Source organism: Aythya marila (assembly GCF_965140915.1).
Source record: "Aythya marila genome assembly, chromosome: 2".
Classification (NCBI taxonomy): Eukaryota; Metazoa; Chordata; class Aves; order Anseriformes; family Anatidae; genus Aythya; species Aythya marila.
This window is the reverse complement of record NC_139043.1, coordinates 41,756,658-41,779,683: the sequence shown is the minus strand read 5'-3', so window position 1 is coordinate 41,779,683 and position 23,026 is coordinate 41,756,658. Positions and strand designations below refer to the sequence as shown.

Genomic DNA, 23,026 nt, shown 5'->3' with positions numbered 1-23,026 from the left:
CCAAAATATAGAATCCCTTCCCTTCCACTGACACAGGACCAGGATGCGTCTATGAGTATGCCCGATGTGTTGCTTGAAGTATATCCGTGTATCAGTTGTATGATGTACCTGTTGACAGAAATTTAGGGGTGTTTGACTCCTACAGGAGAGGTGATTATCAGAGAGACTAGAGCAGGTCATAATGCTCCTAGGCCCTACAGGGTCTTTGCCAGTGACAATAGCAGAAAGATGTATATAATTCAGAAGAAATATTTATCGGGCTCTAGCCTCTGCATTTCTTCTCCATTTATAGCATTAGGAAGTTGGAAAATTAGGCTTAATTAAGATTTCAGAGTAATCTTGGTTCTGGATTTCAGTTCCAGTAATGACTTTGAGGTGAGCTTTGCAGCAGTCTATAAGACCTGAAATGGGAAGGAAAACATGTTTACTTCACCACCAAATTTTCTAAAACATTGGTTTGAAAAAAAGAAGCCTCCGAGTATATTCAAAAGAGCCAGCCCTATTTATCTCTATTGTTTTCTCCACAGATTTTTGTTTTTGTTGCTGGGACCAGCAGGCAAAGCTCCACAGTACCATGAAATTGGAAGATCAATAGCAACACTGATGACAGATGATGTGAGTGATGTATTTTACACATCTGTAGTTAAAGAAGACTAGAATAATGTATTAACTGACTGTAATAAATGTATTCTGGAATGACGGGTTAAAGAAAAGGAACCAAACCTGCTAAATGTAGAACAGTAGAAACTTATTTCTTGTGTTAGTGACTTACAAAATTGTAAATTAATTTTTCCCCTTGCCTTTCACGTAGAAATGCTAAATGTATTTCAGAAGAGATACTTGAGCTTTGCTTTTATTTTATTTTATTTTTATGTTAAATTAGGAAATAAAATTATTAAATAGAACTGCATCTAATATGGATCAGCATAGCTGTCAAAAATGACAGCAAATTGTTCAAATGACAGCAACTGTTCAAACGAGTCATCACAGGTGTTTTTTATCAAAGCCAGATCGAATAATTAAAGTTAGAATTTTACTAGGAATTTGTAGTCATAGGCTTAGAGCCCTGGTGGACAGTTTTAAAGAGCACAGGGGAATCAGAACTCATTAAAACTGTTGTCATCTTACTGATTAAACTTCGGATGTTTTAATTCTGCCTTTGCATAGAGCGCCACCTGCTGAATTGCTCATAAATATTAGAATTTCTACTAAGTAACTAATAATTCTTCACTCTAGAAAAAGAAATCTGTGTTTGGAAATTTAAATCAGACTGTTCATTTTACAGTTGGCAACTAATCTACAATATGGTATTTGTACAGCATAAGAACTGAGTGTTCAAAATTTTAGTTAGAGCTTCAAATTTTTTAGGTGGACCGATTTTTGGAATACTGTAGATCACTGAAGAAAATTTAAAAAAAATAATAAAAAATTAGTGGTCTTAAAAGACCTGAAAACCTAAATAGTCGTAAAAGATCTAATTTATAATTGGAAGACTTAATGGTCAGGTCTTTGGAGATAAACGTTTTATGCTTCAGAATGTGCAGAAACAATTTAGAATCATCTTCTCTAGTCATTTTAATAGCAAAGCTATCATTTCCTTTCCCTGTTTAAAAAGCATTTTCAAAATTCAGAGATTGTTTTGTTTAAATGCTACCTGTTTGAAATTGCCAATTCAGAGAATTCAGAGTTTGGTGTTGTGGCTTGTAATAGGGCTAGGTTTTTCTTGAGTAGAAAGGGGTTTTCCTTTCTGGTGCCTTTTCAGATGGATTGAGCTAGAGGATCTACAAATGAAATTTTTATTCTTAATTAAAAATAAAAAACAAACTCGTGTTTTGGTTTAAAGCTTGTTCAAAGGTGCTTTTTCATCCTCATTTAGCACAGTACAGCAACATAGTGACCATAGGAAGGAATTGCTCAAGCAATAGTACATTAATTTGATTTACTTAATATGGAAGGTTACAGTCTTAATCAATTCTTAGAAATAAATTCATCATGAGTTTGAAGATAAAGTATCCTTATTCTATGGTTTTTAGGGGTGTGCATACAGGTAATTCTTAATGCAAAAATATGCAAGTAATGAAGAAGCCTAACTATGGAGAATCTTTTAAAAATTTCCCATGCCTTTTAAAAAAATAAAATAAAATCAGGTGTTCCTTTTAATCAGTTTGTCAGTTAAAAAAAATAAAAACTTTAAAAATAAAATGCTGTGTGCTTTCTCCTTGTAGGTTTTCCATGATGTTGCCTATAAAGCAAAAGACCGAAATGATTTATTATCAGGAATTGATGAATTTTTAGACCAAGTGACAGTCCTACCTCCAGGAGAATGGGATCCATCTATACGAATTGAGCCACCAAAAAGTGTTCCTTCCCAGGTAAACAACAAAGCAAAAACACCACCAAAACTCCAATAAAGAGCTCCTATGCATTTCCAAGTGCAAGTTAATTGTGCATTGAGTGTTGACGTCAGTTAAGCATCAAGAAGATGCACAAAACCATTTGGAAGAAAAAGTAGATCATTCATCTACGCATCTGAAAACTGATCTGACACTTTTATTTTTTCTATTTTTTTTTTAAAGTAAATTTTATAGTAGTGGGTCTGACCAGCATGGAGTTAACCTTCCCCACAGCAGCGCATACAGTTCTGTGTGCTCTGCACTTGTAGCTAGAACAGCACCTATATATCACCAGTTTTGTTTATTGCTGAGCAGTGCTGGCACAGCATCAAGACTCTCCACCCCCAAGGCCAGTGGGATGGAGTTGAGCAAGAGGTGAGGAGGGGACATCACCAGGGCAGCTGACCTAAACTGACCAAAGGGATATTCCATACCATATGTCACACTCAGCAATAAAAGCTGGGGAAGAAGAAGGAAGGACTCGTGTTATGAAAGCATCTGTCCTCCCAAAGAACTTCTATGTGTACTGACACCCTGCTTCCCAAAATGTGGCTGAACATTGCTTGCTGATGGGAAGTTGAGAGTAACTTATTTTCTCTCTATGATTCTATGTGGTCTTTGCTTATTTTTTTCTCTTTCCTCTTTAATTATCCTTATCTCAACCCATGAGCTTTTTTTTCATTACGTTTTCTCCTCTTCTTTGCGCAGTGTAGTGGAGTTTAGTTGACTGTCATAAAACCACCACATGTATTTATTGTAATTCTTTTTGTAATACCGAAATGAAGCTGTCTGAGATGGAGAGTTGATCCAAAATTGTACTTGGGTTCATATTAGCAAATTTAATCTAACAATGAACAGCAAGAATATTGTAATTCTTACCAAAAAACACACCTTTGTTTGCATGCGGCATTGATTGAAAATAAGTTTTAATGTTTAATGTTACAGAATATTTATGAAATAGATAAAAGTGTCTGGTTGTGCTACAAGGCTTAGAACTGAGAGTCAGGGTGAGACCTTAGTGGCCTCTGACTTCTTCCCTTTCTGCCTCTTTATTACTGAGGGAAATTACTGCCGCAGGGATCTAAAATGGGGAGAAAGACCGGTGTTCTTCGTTCACAAGGCTGAGCTGGTGTTGAATTATGTGATTATTTAGGGAAGTGGTTGGAATGGAAGGGGGGACAGCAGTATAGCTTATCTCATGAGTAGTGTGAGGCTAGCAATTAATTTGTTGCCAGAATAAGCAAGGCTAAGTGTTTTTTCCTTTTTCTTTTTTTTTTTTTTTTTTTTTTTCTGGAATGCAAGCTTGTCTGAGAAATTTGTGATGAGATGTAGAGCTTGATGAAGAGAGGAATAACTTTTCAAGTTACAATAACATTTGTACTTGGACTTAATACTGTACTTTGTTACAGAGTGAGGTCAGTTTCTGTTACAAGCTGGAGGCTTCTGCTCTGGAAATGACTGAGAAAAAAAATCTTAAGATGTCTAAGCCACGTGGCTGAGCCTATACTATGTCTTGAAAAGGCAGACTTTGTTTCATCATGTCTCAGGGGAGATAATTCTTTTAGAAAGGGAAGATTAGTACTGTTGCGCAAGGCACTAATAAGATCTTTTTGGGAGTGTTGCACAGTTTTGGTCATCTGTATTCAATAAAAGAGGAATTTGGCACATGGAGAGCTGCTGATAAGCTGGGATTCTAAAAAGGCCTGGAAGGCAAGTCTCTGTACACTCTTTGCTGTTGCACTAAAAAGTATAATTTGAAGTATGTTTTTGTCTTGTGTGGCTTTTTTTTTTTTCCTTCTTTAGGAGAAAAGAAAGATACCTAAGTTTCCAAATGGATCTACTCCTACAGGAGAGACTCTTAAAGAAGAAGGCCATCATGCTGGACCCGAACTTGAGAGAACTGGAAGGTGTGTTCACTTCCCTAAATACTAGCTACCACAAAGAAATAAATGTGATAAATCTCCATAGCTTTTAATGATGGCATTTAAACATAAAAACAAACAAACAACACCATTGTATGTGTCAGAATGCATCTGTTTTCCTTTTCAAGTGTTGGGTTCTTGCCTATAAATGGCAGTCTGCTTAAAGCATTTTCAAGCCTGTGGCAGTGTTTCTCAACACGTTTGTGAAGGATTTCTTATAAGATGCTGCCTGATTTAACTAACTGACTTTTAAGTGTTGAGTTTTAATTTTTAATTATCAAGAGCATGCAATTACCATAATTATACCAGGAATATACAATTTTCAGTATTGGGCTAGGTACTAAAAATTTCCATTAATGCAAATCTGTTTTATTAAACATGTATGAAGTGGAATAACAAGGAATATAAAGTGGCAAAGAATACTGTTTTGGTTATGTTTCTTTTAGATCTGAAATAAAAATCAAAGGAACTTTTCGGTTGAGTTGCATTACTGTTCTGTTCCGAAATAATTGCCAAAGAAAACCACACCTCTCTAACAGTGGAAATGCAACTGAATAGGACTACATGTTAATATTGCATATTGGAAATTATATCAACTGAGAAATTCTGCAGAAGATGTATAAAGTTATCCCCAAAATGATAAACTTCTAAGTGATTTGCATTTTTCTCATACCTTTGCAAGAAGGAATTATAAGCGTTGTTTTAATTTTTACAATTTTAGCTTCATCATACTCTTATCTTGCCTTTTTGCAGATGGTATAGGGAACAAAAGTTCATTTCTACCCACAGAATTATCTTTAAATAGCTAAAACTTTTTTTTTTTTTTTTTTTTTTTTTTCCCCACAGGAATGAAAAATTTTGTTAAGGCTTTTATGTATCATTCACAATAAACCAATTTTTTCCTGGTTACAAATTTTACTTAGTATTTTAGTTTTGAAAATTTTGAGAAGCTGCAAAAAGCTTTTTAATTTCTTGATAACTTACCCACTTGAACCGATCTATATACATTTGTTTTTGTATTTCCGTTTAGAAAATATCTCCATACTCCAAATGTTATGCTGTTAAGTAAATACAGGTTCGTTCATCAATGTAGAGAATTCAGATCAAAAACAAAGCTATAACTGCTTACTGGAGTAGTGATATTGAAATGTATCAATGCAATGATTTTGGTTGAAGTTTAGCATATGTCTTTTGTTCCTTGTTCTGAATCTCATAAGACAGATTTAACTTTAAACATAATTAAGCTATAGATATTTGTAAAGATATTTTTTCAGTATCTAGCCCGTTATATGCGAAAATTCCTAGCCAGCTTTTAAAAATGTGGGTGGCCTGATTGATGATACTTTGGAAAAATAACGAATTGGAATAGATAAGATTCTCACTTATATTTTAAACTGTGTTATGCTTTAATCTGGATTATAAAATAGCTAATTTTGTGCTGGCAATAGGCACTGGCAGTCTTGTGTAGCCCATAGTTTTGAACTAGCTAGAATCCTTTAGTGTACAGTTTGACGAGTTTCATCTCACCTATTTAGGCTTTTTGGTGGTTTGATACTTGACATCAAAAGGAAAGCACCTTTTTTCTTGAGTGACTTCAAGGATGCATTAAGCCTGCAGTGCCTGGCCTCGATTCTTTTCCTATACTGTGCCTGTATGTCTCCTGTAATCACTTTTGGAGGGCTCCTGGGAGAAGCTACACAAGGCAGAATAGTGAGTACAAAAAATGGTAGTGGCCAGGCTTTTAGACCTTCAGAGGCAAGTCACTGTGTGCATTTGTCTCGTTTCTTTACACTTGTATTTGAAGAGTTTACCCACAGCACTTGATTAGCCTGCCCCAAAGCAGATCTTCCCCAAAAGGTAATTGCTGTGGAAAATGTGGGGAATCCATGTGAACAGGAGAAGATGCACAGTGGAGGTAAAATTTAAATAAAATAAATTTTAAATGTTTATCCTGCCATATTGGATGAATAGCTTCATGAATTGAGAAAAGGCATTGCCTTCTTTTTGGCTACTTGAAAATAATGAAAAGCAGTAAAGGTGCACCATCCCACTAGGCCTACTTTAGGCAAAATCAGAGGCTCAAGGTGGACAGCCAAGAATATATACTGGCCTTGAGTAGTAGGCCTATGAGGATGATAATGCCTACAGTGTTATGGGTAGCAGTCAATTCTGTATTTATGTAATGGACAGGATATACGTGTTTGCTTTTGCTAATGGTATGTTGTTATCAATTGCCAAAAAAAAATAAATTAATTAAAAAAAGGGTTTATGAGCAGAAAATACTCTTCACTGAAAATGACTTGAATATTAACCATAAATATTTGGCAGTATACAACACAAAAACTTTATTAAAACAAATGTTTGGTTGCACTTCAGTTTTTGGACAGGGAAATAATACTTCCGTCAGCAATGTTAATAACTGTGTCAAATTGCTTGTGAGTAAACTAGTTTGAAGTGTATTTTCTGGTTTTAAATCTTTTACAAAGAACCAAGGCTTCTCTCCTTTTGGGGAAGGGGAAAAGATAAATTTAGGAATGTCCTTTACAAAGTTTAAGAATCTGGTAAAGCTTATGCTATAAAGTTCTTCACAATACTTCTTAAATCAAGTTTTTAAGCTTGTACTGTGTTACTGTTTAGTGAACTTATCTCTCTTCCACGTAATGATGTTGACTTGGATATTTGTTTATTGATGTAGCTCTTCAAGCTGATAACAAATACAGAAATAAGTTATCTTTTCTGTGCACTGTTCTTGCCACTTATAATGTAAGAATGGGTTTCCTTGTGGTTATCAAAATGTTGGTGTAATTTATGAATGTACCTTTTATAACTATGAAAATCTGCTCCTCTTAAAGCTTGATTCTTAAATACCTTCTTTCTTTTAGCTATCTGGAATTGTTTGTGGGTTTGTTCCTGCCTTCAGATACTTGGTGTGCATCATTGAATATAAAATTTAGTTACTGAACACACATGTTCAAGCACAGTAGCTGACATTGTAAGGTACACAGTTTGTGTTTGAAACCTTTCCTCACATTCCCAGAGGTCATCACCTCCACAGTATTCCTGTCCCTGCCACCTTGACTGACAGCCCCAAGGTTAATGCATTCACTAAACCAGTAGTTAAAAGGTAATAGCTAAACAAGAGACGGGGTTTATATATTTTTTCTAACATAATTAACCAAGGACTTGTGTTTTTTATGTTTAATAGCTCCAGTTCAGCAAACCCTTTTGACCTATTTTAGATGCTTTCTTGAATTGGGGCTTAAGTTTGCATACTTTTTCTTTTCTTAATCTTACGTAATTGCAAAATGGCAAACACCTGCAAATTTCCTGACAAACCCTTTAATCTGCTAATTCTTGACTTTTCATAGTTATAAGTGGTGTAGTTAACTATTTTTAAGTAACTTGAATACTATTTTAGGATCTAGAAAGCCCTGCACGTCTCTTGAGATGCATTGTAACGTTTCTTCTTAGCAGAAAATATTATCTTAAAACATGCAATTCATTGAAGAAAAATACTTATTTCAGTTCTCAAAAAGAAATGCATTACCAGGTGGGACATTGGTTTACAGTTCATCTATTTATGGTGTCACATATACATAAACCAATATTGTTCAGTAATATCCCCTGCACCACCTCCTGTCAGTTGTTATTTTTTTGTGATGCTTGGTTGACTGATGCAGGTTTGATGCAGCACACTGTGTCATGTTTTGGTACAGGTATGTTGCAATTTTTTTTTTTTTTTTTACAGAGACAGATAATTCTTTCCATACACTACATAATTTTATTTTCTCTTTGTAGTAATTGTTGGCATATTTTTCCTCCATAGCTAGCAGGACTAGTAACTTGTTCTCATGGTTTTGGATGGCTTTATGTTTCTCAGGAGTGAAGCTTTCCAAATCTTTTGTCCATGGTATTGTTACTGCAAAACAATGTTAAATTACTCTTGTGTCTCAAACACTAATATTAATTGTAGTGTTTTTACATCTTGTCTTGTTTGTACATTAATGCATCTTAAAATTGTGTTTATGCAGATGTGGCACTAAATGCTAACCTGAAAGGCAGCATAGTAAAAGCAGATTCTTTTCCCCCCGAACAGAGTGCAATAGAATCTCTCTTTGGAGCCTCATTAACTGGGATTGCCTATTCTCTCTTTGCTGGGCAACCTCTTACTATTTTGGGGAGCACCGGACCAGTTCTAGTATTTGAAAAAATATTATTTAAATTTTGCAGGTAAGTAGTGATATTTTTATTAGCTTGATGCACTTTCTCACTTACCAGCTTGTTAGAATAGCTGTAACTGAAAGCGGATGTGTTCAGAATGGATGATCACAAAGATGTAAAGACAGCAGCAGGAGATGGAGGTGTGCATGTGATTTAGCAAAGCTTTGAGGTGCTCGTGCCTTAATGAGAAAATCAGTGATGAAGTGGATGGGACTTAAATAGTATATTCTAACTGTGCGGAGATGTTGGCTTTGATTCTGCAAAGGTAAACAGGGATGCTCTCCAAGGAAAAACCATCCAGGTACTTCTGGAGAGAGCATTCCCATCATGCTTCCTTGAGGCAGGTAGTTGTGCCCTCAATCCTAGAAACACCTTGCAGCATTGTTCAGCTCTGGTGGAAGATGAAACAGAAAAGTTTGTGCTTTATTCAAAACTGACTTCAAGGAATTTGGCCTCAGTATACATTTTCAAATATAGTATGGTATAAGTTGTTTTAGGCTCAACTAAGACTTTTTTTTTTTTTTTTTTTTTTTTTTTTACACAGGGATTATGAGCTGTCCTACCTCTCCCTACGAACTAGCATTGGTCTGTGGACTGCATTTTTATGCATAGTGCTTGTAGCAACAGATGCCAGCAGCCTTGTCTGTTACATCACTCGATTTACAGAGGAAGCTTTTGCAGCGCTTATATGCATCATATTTATTTATGAGGCATTGGAAAAGCTTTTTCATTTGGGAGAAATATATGCCTTCAATATGCACAATAATTTGGATAAACTGACTTTATATTCGTAAGTACTGAGTTTCTATTTGTTAGTAAAATACATAGAGAAAATGTTATATTGTCATACCATTTTCCAGCTGTGGTTGGTGCCTCTTGGTGGTAGGGTAGGAGGAATGCTGGGGGTGGTAGGAGCATGAGAAACTTCAGAAAAATTCTATTCAGGATGCCATGGAACTGAATTTTCTGTGTTAGCAATGGGTGGTTGGATGGGATAAGGGGCTGTCACAATGCCTGTTTTATCTGCAGCCTGATTAAAAGTCAGTATGTTCTATTAGCTGGATGGGAGTTGTGCCTTGCCACTTCAAGAAATCATGATGGTTGTCCCCACCTGGGTGAGGATTATTTCCAGGCAGATGAGGCACGGAGAGCTTCTTCAGCTTGTCTGTGATAGGAGCAGAGTTAACATCCTTAAGTACTGTTTCTTTCTACTACAATTATGGGGTACTTGACTATTTAGATTTTTTTTTATATGAGAGAAGAAAATAATAGGAAAAAAATGAAGCTGCTTTTTTATTTCCTGCCTTAGTAAAGCTACTATCTCTTTTTATTATAATAATAAACAGTAAAACTATTAATATTAAATTAACTTCATTTCATTTAAGGAATATAATAAGCTATTTAGGTCTATCTTTTAACATTTGATTTATGGGAATTGTGCACCTTATCTACTTTTTAGTGTGAATATGTACTGTTTCTGAATGGAAGTAGTTCACTTACACTGTGAAATCAGCACTGAGTAGTTGTCATACCACGTGTCTTGATGTTTTATTTATTTTTGAGTATGTGTGTATATATATTATTTTCTATGATCTGCTGCTTTGTCTTTTGCTCCTCGGTGTGTGGTTTTCAAGCTTAGGGTACTGTTTCATGAAATGTGATAAATCGACTTAACAGCTCACACCTGCTAGGACGAGGAAATCCTGCTGTTAGTGGGAAAATCTGCTCAGTTGTTAGTTCAAACCAAATTAGAATCAAAGCTTTAACTTGATTCATCACCAACACACAAGTAACTGACAATCTGTGATCCATACATTCAGCATGAGCAAGACAGTGGATAAACTGCAATGCTGGACACTTCAGAAATACTAGTAAGAACTGACACATTTCTAAGTCATCTTCTATTACTAATCCCCAAAAGACTTTAATCATGCCCACACCAATATTTACCCACCAACCCCAGACATTTGGGTTACGGTCACACGCACTTCGAGGAACACAGGTTCTGCTGCTGGTGCTTCCCTCTTGTTGGACGTGTGGGTGCCCCAGTTTTAATTTGTACCTGTGTGGCTCTCTACAGTCTGCTAAGTCACATTCTGGTCAGAGCTGACTGAGCTGGATGGGAGTCATTGTACCCTGCACTATCAGTCCGTAGCTTGAGGGCAAACTGGCTGGCAAACCCACTAGCGGGGTGGCTCTACCTGTCCAAAGTAGTGGTCATAGTAATCCACACAAGGGAGACTTCTGGTGGTGTCAAACGAGATTTCAGCTATTGTGTTTCCACTCTAGGATCTTGTCACTTTACAAATATTCATGCTTCATTAGCATTTATTTCCAGGATATTTTATTTGTTTGTTTGATTTATTTCCAAAAGTCATTTTTCAGTTTCTCTGTTTAAGCCACCTGATGGTCTGCATCCTCCTCTGCGAAATGATTACTTCTGGGCATGCACCCTCTCAGACTGCTGCTTGCATTCCATTCATACATGGTATTCTCACTCCCTTTCTTGTCTTAACAGCTGTCCATCTATCCAGGCCATTTTGTCATGAGCAGGCCAGTGGGCAATGCAGCTCACTAGGTCCTTGGGGAGCACATTAAATAGGACAGCCAGTAACTGTTGGCCTGTAGGTCATCTTCTGACCCTTGGCCCATGACTGTGTGCTGCACGATGTGCACTTGCCCATTGGGGTGCAGAAAGGAAGGAGTGACGTCTCCTTGGTTCAGCTTTATGTGCAGTCACACTTGTCATTTTGGATATTTCACAAGCTTCAGTTTTTTGGGGGTTTGATTTTATATTGGAAAGCTGTAGGAAATCCGTCCTTTTAAAAGTGCTTTTTTTTTTTTTTTTTCCCCTGTTCTCTCAGAGCGTAATCTTCTAAGTGAGCCAGAAGACAGTCTGGAATACTCTTATGTATTTTGTGTTTTTCTTTTTTCCAGATTTCCACTTATTTACTTGGCGGCATTCTTTTATTGTATTTGTTGAGAAATTTGTTGGTCTTCCTTCAGCATTCTTCTTCATGTTAACTGCCTTTAACGATTAAAGCTGCTTAATTTTCCTTTCATCATACTGTTGCAATTTCTTTCTCAAGTTACTCTGTGACTACTTTATATGAGTTACTTCTTTCCAATCTTCTCCTATTTTCTTTTGCTGTTACTTAAGAATTCAGTTACCAACAGACAGTAGTATATTTACATCCTAAGTTTCCTCAATACCGTGCTTTGCAAATTACATTGGTTTTGTCCATACACATGTTGTGTATTTTCCTTCTAGTCCTTCATGCTATTAGGATGCAGGTTTTACCTTCCAGAGTTCTTCTTTGTTTGTTTGTTTTTTCAGTACTGCGATGAATTTCACAAAAAAAAAAAGAAAAAAAAAAAAAAAGAAAAAAAAAAGTTTCACCTGAGACTTCTAGCTAATTATCTGATTCTCTTCTTCTACATAAATACTTCCATATTAAACTTAGTTTGGTGTACTTCAGTAACTTTATTTGAAAACAGCTCATTAAATCAATATTCAAGGTGTTCTTTTACTGATATGTACTGCTGTCAACCTGTCCAACAAAATTTGGTAGGCCAACAAATTTGTGAACCGTTGCAGTAGGCAGGAGCACTTTTACTTGTACATAAAGTTAATAAAAACAGATACATGCCAATGCTTTAAATATGAGACATTTATGTTTTTACATCTTCATTTAGCCCACTACATACTCAAATTGTGTCTAAATTTAGGGTGACCACTTTTGGTCATGTGTAGATCAGAAGGCATGCAAAATAGAAGATAAATGACTGGGTACCAACAGTTTTGAAAAGAAATGGTTCAGAAACTTCCATAGGCTAGTGACGTGCCTGTTCTGAAAAGGGGATGTTGAAACCAAGTCTTTGACAACAGTCAAATGTAGTGGTTCCAGTCTCTGTTCTCTCTTATGTTGGTGTACAGTGGTAGGAACTGAATTTTGCCTCACTGTAGGATGGTATGCTGTATAGAAATCTGAAGACCTCAATTTGTACGCAGTCACAGAAACCTATTTGTGTCTAGAAAACCTTATGTGGAAATTTTTATGAATAACACAGTATATTTTTGTTTAGTGATGTTGTAAGGTGGTGTCGTTTGGATTTTTTTCTTCTTTGATTCACAATATATAGATATCTGCATATATCATCTATTTAATTTTATTTTCAGGTAATATATTTAAAAACTGGCAGATCAGTCACATATTTAAGTCAATGCATTTTCTGCTTCTAAATCTTTAAAATACACAGGTTGGATTTTGTCCAATCTGTAGAAACTCCTGTGCATTTACTTCTTTGCAACATGTTTTTATCTCCTTTACCTCCTCCATGGGAAAAAATGTAATTCATTTCATGTCAGCCTTGTGCTTTGCTTGTTTTGTAGAAGGTTGGGATAAACTCTGGCTTAAGCTCCTCAGGATTTTTTGAAATTATTTAAGATCAGTGTGTTTGTAATTTTTGTGCTTAAAAGCTTATCTTTTTTTCACTCTTTCTTTCTTTCTTCCCTTCAGATGTGTGTGCTCTGAGCCTCAGAACCCTAGCAACGAAACCTTGCGGATCTGGGGGAAAATGAATAAGTCTGTGGAAACTATTGTATGGAGTAACCTTACAGTATCTGTGAGTATCTAAAAGTTATATATTTGTATGTATAAAAAACAACAACAACAAACAACCACACAATACTGGTCTTGTTAATATATTTCATCTGGTTTCTTTCTCACTTTGAGCAAGGAGTGATTTCTTAAAAAAATGTATTTTGAATACTTTTATTCCTCCAATAATGTTTTTAAGCAGTCATTGTACTGTTTTAGATAAGTGACATTAAATGACATTAAATTGTAGTGTCTTAAATGGCTGCCTTGAGGTAGCCACTTCAATACTGGTAGACAGAGCAGTCTTCTTTCTGAAGTGCAGGTGAATGTGATGAGATGAATAAACAGGGGATATACTTTCTTTCAGTTTTCTGCAAAGGATGGATAAATATTTGTATAAGATGTGAAGGCGGAACTTGAAGTTAAAATATGCCAGCAGACACATTTCTTAAGTTAATGTTAGATATTGGTATAAAACTCACAACAGAGGTGAAGTGAGCAAGTACCTAAAAATTGATTGTTTGGAAAACTGAAGGTTAAAAAAAGATGGGAGGGCTGTTAGAAAGACTAAGCCTTAAAGCATTACTTTCTGAACTTGATATTTTCAGCCACATCTGTTTACCCTTGCACCCTAGCACCTGGACTACGCCCACATCTTGTATGATTTAGATCTGCTGTAGATTTTGCACTGTATTTGCTAGCATTGTATGTCTCCTTAAGCCTTCTCAGAATATATAAAATTAAGATACCTGTGTCTGGGCACTTCTTGTGTCTGAGCCTAGAGGCTCACAGTGAAATTAGGATGTGTTCTGTACAGCAAAAACACTATTAAAAGCCTCAGTGTTGTACTAGAGTTTTAGCTGTAGTATTTTCTACATACTAGCAATGGCTCCTAGTCTGCCATAATTACCTAGGAAGGCAATTTTTGCCTTCTACCCAGAAGGTAATTTGTTATAAATACTTTAGATTTTTGTTTATTTTATATCCTTTTTTTCTTGAACATTTTTTTCTTCCTATGGGTAGGACTGATCCAAGATTTTGTGGTGCTTACAATCAAAATTGGTAGTTAATGGGGAGAACTTTTTTAATAGGTTACTTCAAAAAAAAAAAAAAAAAAAAAAAAAAAGCCTGTGTAAGGACTAGACTGCTCCTTCCAGCTATTTGCTTAATTGGCTTGTTCCTTCCTGGTACTTTGTGTCTGCTTTTAATTATTCAGTTGACATTTCACTGAGCCTTTTGGGTAGGGGTTATCTAAGGATGTTATTTTTTTTTATTTATTTCACTCATTTCTGTTTTTTATTTTATTTTATTACTTTTACTTTATTTCTACCAATTTGGTTAATCTCATTTTGAAAGAATGCTTTTTTTTCTATTTATTTTTTTTTAACCATACGAGGACAAAACAAACTCGAGACTAAAGACGTGGGAGAAACTGGGGAGATCTCATGTTTATGTTCATTAAATTGAAAGTTGATGTTGAGTAGTCTGCTTTCCTGGATTTAGTCCTCAGCTAAACTCATTTACGCATTCAGTCTTGTGGTGCTTCGAGAAATAGAATAGAAATGAGTTGAACATAAAAGATGAATGTTGGGGCATCTTTGGAATTCTGAAATGAGTAATTGTTACAGTGGCTCTTCCGCAACTGACAGTACACAAACTTTTGGCATTTCAGGATGAGGTGTTGATGGTGGAAAGAAGGAACCTCCTTTTGGATATTGTGGACATTTTCGTGTGTGTTTTCTATTGGTAGGGTTAAAACAAATAGGTTGAATACTGTACCTGACTAGAAATTTAAGGATTTTCTGTCTTTGCAGGAATGTTTAGAATTTCATGGTGTGTTTCGTGGATCAGCTTGTGGCCATCATGGACCATATATTCCAGATGTTCTCTTTTGGTCTGTCATACTATTCTTTACAACGTTTTTCCTCTCCTCTTTCCTTAAGCAATTCAAGACCAAACGCTATTTCCCAACTAAGGTAACTAGATATGACTGTTATGTTGTACTAAATAGATCAGTGTAACTTAGCAGAGGTTTTTTTTTTTTTATTTTGCTTCAGATCTTTGTTCTGAGAGAACAAAGAACAAAGCTGAGAGAACAGCTTTAACCACATTTTTTAAGACAGAAAAGCGATTAAAAATAAAATTAGTTAATAATTCAGAAAATTAAGACATTTTAGAATTTTGTTACAAGAAAGAAGAGTAGAATTTTCAGAACTGAATTTCTTTTACTCTAAACATTAGAACACCTACGTGTTTGTCTTTCCATATTAGTAGGTATTGTCAGGTATCATCTGGAGTGATTATTTTCACACAATTCCCTCTCATCTAGTCATACAGAACAACTGATTGCTTTCTCTAAGCTGATGATGTCAGAAGAGTTCTGAGTGGTTCCTGAGGGAATGACTATTTCTAACAGATGTTAATATAATGATTAAAATTTAGTGGTTATCCTTGGACTTGTTTCTACTAGCCAAAATAAAGGGGGTAGATTTTTCTCTGAACTTCAACTTATACCTACAGCGTGTTCCTAATGCTTAAGAAAGTCATCTTTGAGAACAATTCAGTGGTTTTACTGAATGAAGCTACAAGAGACTAGCTGTGATGGCCCATCCTCTTAGTAGGCCAGAGAACAAAGATGAGAAATGAGTTAATTTGGAGCAGTTTGTTTCTTTGTGGTAGTTAAATTTAGATGAGATCATCAGATCAACAGTTGTAGAGAATACTGAGCTTTTCCAACTTCATGCTATTCTGGCAGGCAGCTAAAATATAAAAAAGGAAATAAACATAATATTCAGTGGTGTAGTAGAATATAAATAGACTTCAGTATTCATAGGGAAGAAAATTCTCTTTCTATATGTGCCAATTGTAACGATGAAACAGCAAGAGTTAACAGACCTTTTCTTTATAGGTGCGTTCTACCATCAGTGACTTTGCAGTATTTCTGACCATTGTAATCATGGTTTTGATTGACTATCTTGTAGGAGTACCTTCTCCTAAGCTTCATGTTCCAGAGAAATTTGAAGTAAGAAACAAAACCTTTTAAAATAAACTTTTTTAATTCTTGCAGTTTTATAGGCAATAGAACAATGGAATTGAATTGAAAGAGGATTTTATCTTTTTTTATTTAAATTGTAGTTGTTAATCTCTCTTCTTTTCTGAGCGTATGTCTCTCCTGAAATAAACCACTATGCTTTACATTGTAGTATTACTGAAAAGGATGTATCCTTTTGTGCAAATGTGCAGAAGTCAATGAATGCAATGGATTATTTTAATTTTTTTTCATTTAAGTCTCATGTTTTCATTCAAGCTGTTCATGTTTAACAGCTAGTTGGTATTTTTATCAAAGCTACGGGAAGAAAAATCTAAGCTCATGTTTAATAAGACTACTGACCTGTTCATTGCAGCTAATGTTTGTTGCAATAAAATCTGAAGTTTTAGTGAATTAATTCTTATTTATTTTATCAGCCCACGAGAAAAGACCGAGGATGGTTCATAGATCCTCTTGGAGGCAATCCTTGGTGGACGTTGCTGATAGCTGCGGTTCCTGCCTTACTCTGTACGATTCTCATTTTCATGGATCAACAAATAACAGCTGTTATTATAAACAGAAAAGAGCATAAACTGAAGGTAAAAGTCTATCCATTTTCACAAAACTCTAATTTTTTGTAAGTTGAGTTTATTTTAATTTACATGTAGGTTAATTCTTTAAGTCTGTGAAACATTACCAGCAGCTGCTATATAAACATACATATCGACTAATGCAAAGAACAACTCTAATTTTTTGGGCCCTTCCAATGTCTTTAACTTTTTTAGTAATATGTTATTTATCAACTATGTTTATAAATCTTGTATAGTATAAATAGAAACTTTATCAAATGATTCATTTCTTTGCTTAATTTTACAGAAAGGCTGTGGTTATCATCTTGATCTGTTCATGGTTGGTGTTATGTTGGGTGTATGTTCTATCATGGGCTTACCATGGTTTGTCGCAGCAACTGTCCTGTCCATAAGTCATGTTAACAGCCTGAAAGTTGAATCTGAATGCTCTGCACCAGGAGAGCAACCAAAGTTTTTGGGAATCCGGGAGCAGCGAGTGACAGGATTGATGATTTTTGTTCTCATGGGTCTTTCAGTGTTCATGACCTCTGTGTTAAAGGTAAAAGAGTTTATTCTCATATTTTTTTTTGTTCTTTGTACTTTCTTTTTGTGATCTATTTTTTGTGACGTTACCAAGTTTTATTATGTTAAGTAAAACATATCTAGACTTGTTATCGAGTTAGTTAAATAGAAACAACGGAGGAAGATGCAAGAAAACTGAGCAAGCTAGAAGTGTAGTGAGCAGAGAAGAATCTTTGTCCATGTTACCAAATTTTCCTGCTAGCAATCTTTTTTAAAAATTGAGAGAGTGAGAAAGTCACTTGAACAGAAGTAATGTAATATGGCCAAAGAAGCAGAAACACACAGTACTAGAAGTGATCATCAGAAATGACATTACTCACTTTTCTTTATTTTCCAGCTTTTTAAACTGCCTTTGAGGTTTAAAGTGTTGAGATGACCTTACACAGCATCATGGTGTAATAAGAGATTCTGCAGGTCAAATTGTGGCCTCAGCTGACACTTTGCCTCTGAATTTGTATCAGTTCAGTAAGCTTTTTGCTCAGATAAGAGTCAAATAAGTTTCACTTCTGTTTTGTTGTGCTGACTTCAGTAGTTAGGAGAGAAATAAATAGAAAACATTTGTCAAAATAGTAGTTGTGGCATAGAATTGCATAATTACCAATACCTGTGAAGAATTTTGTAGAAGATAGATCACAACTCATATCATAAAAAGGTAGCTTCTAATGGCTGTTTAAGATTAGATTGGGTAATGGGAGGAAATAGATCTATGAACACACAGCTATAGTTTATTATTAGAACTACATATTATAAATTTTTAATAACCGATCATTTATGCTTGTTAAAGACCATAGAGGTCAGAATAAAATAAAGCAGTATTTAAAATATATATACTCAGATAAGACAATCTCTGGTAGAAAAGCTACCAAGAGCTGAGCTGTATAATGGAAACTGCCAGAACCAAAAGCAGAAATATTAAAATAGATTTATTGTTGCTCAAAAGCACTAAGTAAAGGTGCTGATTGTTGAAGCCTGATATTTATTGCACTTTTTAACAACTGATTCTTGGAAACTAATACTTTAATTTGCTGTGGGATCCAGTGTAATAGGAATGGGATTACTACAAGTCACTCTGAAATACTTTTCTTTTTCACTGTAAACAGCTGTTATTGTTCAAAACCAAGAAATAAGAGAAAGGCTTGAATTTTTAAGCTGCTGTGTTTTTGTTCCATGTGCTGATATATGCTGATTTAATGCAGAAGTTAATGCTGAAGAAGTACTAGCACGTCAAATTACATAGCTCATGATGAAGATACCATCTTCTATATATACACACACAGTAATAAATCCCTAAGGCATAGTTTTATTGCACGCTATTTTAAGTTTCGATAAAGGCTTTTGTTCAGTCTTGATAGCAGCAGTTTTTATTAAGGCTTCCAATTACATCCTGACTGTCTTTTATTCAGATCTTTCATGAATTTGGGAGCAAAGCAAGGCTCGTCTGCTTTCGGTAGGCTGCAGAGGCTTGATGGAACTGCCACTAAAATTAGTGAACAACTTCATTATCTTAGGAAGATCAGTTTAAATCTTACTACTGGAGAAATATTTAGCCTTGAAAAATGAATAGATTTTTATAGATCACTAGATATGGTTTCTTTTTTGCTTCAGCAGATCCTGAAACATCAGCTTAGTGAGGGGGGAGAAGAAAATACGGCAAGCTTCATATGGCAGTTTCATGAAGCTGGTAGTCTCAGTACACTTCCTATCAAGTAGGAACCTAAACCAACATCCTTAGCATTAATAGAAATATTGGTAGCAACCTAGAAAATGTTCAGTCTAGACTGTCCATTCTTACTATTTTTTTTTTTAAATCACAATGACACACTTTAGTATTAGATCTATGGGAAGAACACAGGACCTTCACCACCTCCCAGCTTTTTTTTTTTTTTTCTTTGCTGTTGACTGCTGCGTTTATTCTCTCTATAAATAGAGCCTCAGTGTGTACAATTTTTTCACATAGGTAAAATACAACGTAAAAACAGTTAATGTATTTCACTAATATAGACTGCAATGGTATATCGTGTTGATTCTGCAAGTAACTGGTGCTTTTTCTTCTGCAGTTTATTCCAATGCCAGTTTTGTATGGTGTCTTTCTTTACATGGGAGTTTCTTCATTAAAAGGCATTCAGGTAAAATCCGATTTTAAGGAACAATTTGTTTTTACCACTGCAAGAAAAGAATCATCAATAACGTAAGCCAATATTTATTTTCAGAGTAGGATGTAGGATAATATCCTAAGGATGTAGGATCATTTCCTGTCATGTTGAGTGGCCACTGTCTTCACTTCTCATTTGTTTTACGTTTATTATTTTAGTAGTGTAGCTGAACAACAAATTTTCTGAAATACTCTTAAAATGTTCTAGTACTAATGGTTAAGAGGAAAACAAAACAGCCCCCAACCACACCTCCTTGAATTTTCAGTGTCCTTTGTTAGTATTTCAGTTGGGATAAATTTATCTTTCTGGAGTGTCCTAAAATGTTTGTTTTGTTTTGGAGAGGAAGAAAATCATTAACTGAAGGATGTTTTTGTTTTTCAATGCAGTTTTTTGACCGTATAAAACTGTTTGGAATGCCTGCCAAACATCAACCTGACCTGATATATCTACGTTACGTACCACTCTGGAAGGTCCATATCTTTACAGTTATTCAGCTCACTTGTCTTGTTCTGTTGTGGGTAATTAAAGCCTCTGCAGCTGCTGTTGTTTTCCCTATGATGGTAAGTTATCTGTTCTACAAGTTAATCATTTGCCAAGAGCGTGTGCATCATCATCCGGTATCTCCCCAGAATGTGTTACTACCTTAAGAGGGAAGGGAGTGGGTGGAAAAGAAACAAAAGAACTTCAGTAGTTGTTCACTTTTGAAACATTAAGACTTTTTTTTTTTATATGAAGATTTTTAATTTCTTGAAAAATACGTTATTCAGCTGTAAAAAGCTACAAAGGGGAAATGATCCAACTTTTCAGTAAGGTAAAAACTAGTATTATAAAAAAAAAAAAAAGGCTGCAGTTAAAAATACTGAATGTACTAGAAGTGCATGTGCATTTTTCTTAATTTCAGTAGTTTAATATAAATTATTCTGTTTATGATTCCCTTAAGGTTCTAGCATTAGTGTTCATTCGCAAGCTCATGGATTTATGTTTCACCAAAAGAGAGCTTAGCTGGCTTGATGATCTTATGCCAGAAAGTAAAAAGAAGAAAGAAGACGACAAAAAGAAAAAAGAGAAGGCAGTAAGTGTAAAACCACTCAAATTGAGCATGTTATAAATCATTAGAAAATGCTTAATGACACAAAGGATTTTAAGTGCCATGAGCATATGACTTTATAACCAAACATACGTTTTGAAGTTCTCCACTAATGAGATTTAATGATAGAGAACAATTACTGGCAATTAAGGAAAGTTACTATTTTGAGGATGCTATTATGAGTTATGACTCCCTGTGATGAAAATTAGCAAACGGTTTAGAAAGAACCAATTCTTGGCACAAAATGTTGTTGTCTTTGTTTTTCATCAGGTGTGAAGGTGGGTAATGGATGAGAGAGAAACACAGTGGAGTAGGGATCTACTCTGCTTAAAGTAGAGACAAAGATGTTTACCATATAAGGGACATTCTGCTTGTGTTTGTGTGCGGAGTGGTAGTTAAAAACAACTGCTAGTCAGTAATAATGCACTTGCATAATTTCTCCATAAAAGTCTCCACTAACTGTACACCAACAAGTTGAATTCCTTAAACTTAAACTGGGGAAGAGGGTGTTACTTTTAAATGTTTGTAATAACAAAGGAGGTCATAACTAGATCTCTTGCTTGAATTACAGTACCTACAGGGAGCCCCCATGCCCCTATTGAAATACATTGTCAGTGTGAAAATTGTTTTATCTCTGCTACATGACTAATTTTATCAAATGTTTACTTGAAATTTACAGGAAGCAGAGAGAATGCTTCAGACAGGGGACAATGAAAGCGTACACCTTCAATATGGAGAAGGAAATGTCTTGAATTTTCCCGTAAAAACCCTAAAATACAGGTATAATAAAATGCAGGACTTTTTAAAAGGTTTTGTATCAAATAACATAATTTGCTTTATGCTGAGTTAGTTGTGTATAAGTTTAATTTTTTTCCCCAAGCTTGTCACTCTTCCTTGATTAGGAAGTATTAAGGTGTATCTCATGGTGTTAAAGTGGCATTTTTTTGGTTTATTTTTTTCTTCTTTAAAACTGCATCTTAATGATAAATTTACATGACCATCTTGAACAGATCAGATGACTCAATTTCAACCAGCTGTACTCAAGGTGAAGAAGCTTCCTTGGTCAGTTTTCATGGAGTACTTGCGTGCTACTATGCATGAAATACAACTAATAGCATCAGTTGAGCCATATATTTACCAGCCACTTGGATTTTTCAGACAAAGTCTAAGTGTGCAGTTCTTTGATGGTTTATTTAAGTGAGGGCTAAAGTCTGTAATTTCTAAAAACCAAATGTTTTACAGGTAGCCTTGTTGCTTAAGAAGACTATTTTCTTAACATAAATGTGAGTGCAGTGGGGGTTATCAATTCTCTTCCAGAAAAGGAAGTACTGGAATTTCACAGATTAAAAGGTTCTTCCAGCAGTAGAAGGAATTTTGCCTCAGTATGTATTTCTCTTACTACTGAAGTGTTATGATTAGTAGCAAGGTATTCTACAGCTGCCAACACACCTGGAAGATGTGATAGATAAATAGCTTGTCAGCTTTTTTTTTTCCCTCTCTAGTATTAAGGGTGCCTAGGTTAAAAAATTGGGCTTTAGAGGTCTATCCTGACCTGGGTTGGGAACAGGCAGATTTGGGGGATAGATAGAAGTTCCTGCTGAGTCCTGTTGACTACATTAAGAGCAGGCTTAATCCAACTTCAGCAACTCAAATGACAATGGCACTAAAGCATTTTGTTTTAAATCGAGATGCTAATTACTCTCACAATAGAACTATGATTTCACCAACTGTGTGCTTATGTATTTACTATATATTTTACTGTCTTGCATTGTGTGGGGATTCCTGAGTTTAAAAAACAAGAAAAACAAAATCAAACAAAAACACACACAAACTTTGAAATGTTTCTGTGCTGATTTGAAGAATTTGAAAGATCTTATCCTCTGGGGTAGATTCTGAAGCTTGAGTGTGGAACAGAACAAAATACCTACAGGCAATACCAAAGTCATCTTTACATGTAAATGTGTGAAGTTCATGGATTTTAAAAGCTTACCACCTGTGAGGCTGAACTTCTGCAGGAGGTAAAATGAACAGGTCCAGATACTGAGATTTATAGATTCTTAGTACTTTTTAACCTCAATTGAATTACCAGTTTCAGATTTTTTTTTTAACATCTATTTTTTAGCACTAGATTATTTCCTTGAAACTGCCTAAAATAATTCTGATCTATGAAAGCATTAGCAGAACAGTATGATTAATTTCATTTTTCCTGAACATTCTAAATAGTTTTCTGAAGTTACAGATTATTTAGAAAAGAGATGGTCACAATCTTGTAGTGATATCTATGTGAGAAACTGCTTTATGATACGTGATTAAGGCTGCACAAGCGAGTTAAACTTTTTCAAATTTTTGTTTAAATACTTTTCTAAGTGGTGAATTCAACTTGTGGCTGCGTAAATATTGAAAAAAGGCACAACTGATGTAATTGATGAGTGACAATAAGTATAATGCTGTTGCAAGGTATTGAATACTA

At 35.1% G+C, this 23,026-nt stretch overlaps 1 protein-coding gene across 12 annotated transcripts in view; it reads left to right on the top strand.

Moving 5' to 3' along the window:
• The window catches only part of SLC4A7 (solute carrier family 4 member 7), an 89,032-nt gene that overhangs the window by 60,904 nt on the left and 5,102 nt on the right, over window positions 1-23,026 (top strand). For 10 of the 12 annotated variants that reach the window (XM_082754574.1, XM_082754573.1, XM_082754572.1 and 7 more), the window contains 15 exons: window positions 528-615; window positions 2,226-2,372; window positions 4,197-4,300; window positions 5,851-6,025; window positions 8,412-8,545; window positions 9,081-9,326; window positions 13,057-13,162; window positions 14,952-15,113; window positions 16,046-16,159; window positions 16,603-16,764; window positions 17,042-17,293; window positions 19,374-19,442; window positions 19,856-20,029; window positions 20,410-20,541; window positions 21,236-21,336. In XM_082754574.1, the coding sequence (XP_082610700.1) occupies window positions 528-615; window positions 2,226-2,372; window positions 4,197-4,300; window positions 5,851-6,025; window positions 8,412-8,545; window positions 9,081-9,326; window positions 13,057-13,162; window positions 14,952-15,113; window positions 16,046-16,159; window positions 16,603-16,764; window positions 17,042-17,293; window positions 19,374-19,442; window positions 19,856-20,029; window positions 20,410-20,541; window positions 21,236-21,336 (2,166 nt within the window). Of the gene's footprint in view, window positions 1-527; window positions 616-2,225; window positions 2,373-4,196; window positions 4,301-5,850; window positions 6,026-8,411; window positions 8,546-9,080; window positions 9,327-13,056; window positions 13,163-14,951; window positions 15,114-16,045; window positions 16,160-16,602; window positions 16,765-17,041; window positions 17,294-19,373; window positions 19,443-19,855; window positions 20,030-20,409; window positions 20,542-21,235; window positions 21,337-21,566; window positions 21,619-22,445; window position 23,026 lie in introns of those variants that run through there. The other 2 variants (XM_082754580.1, XM_082754582.1) reach the window with 2 other exon arrangements.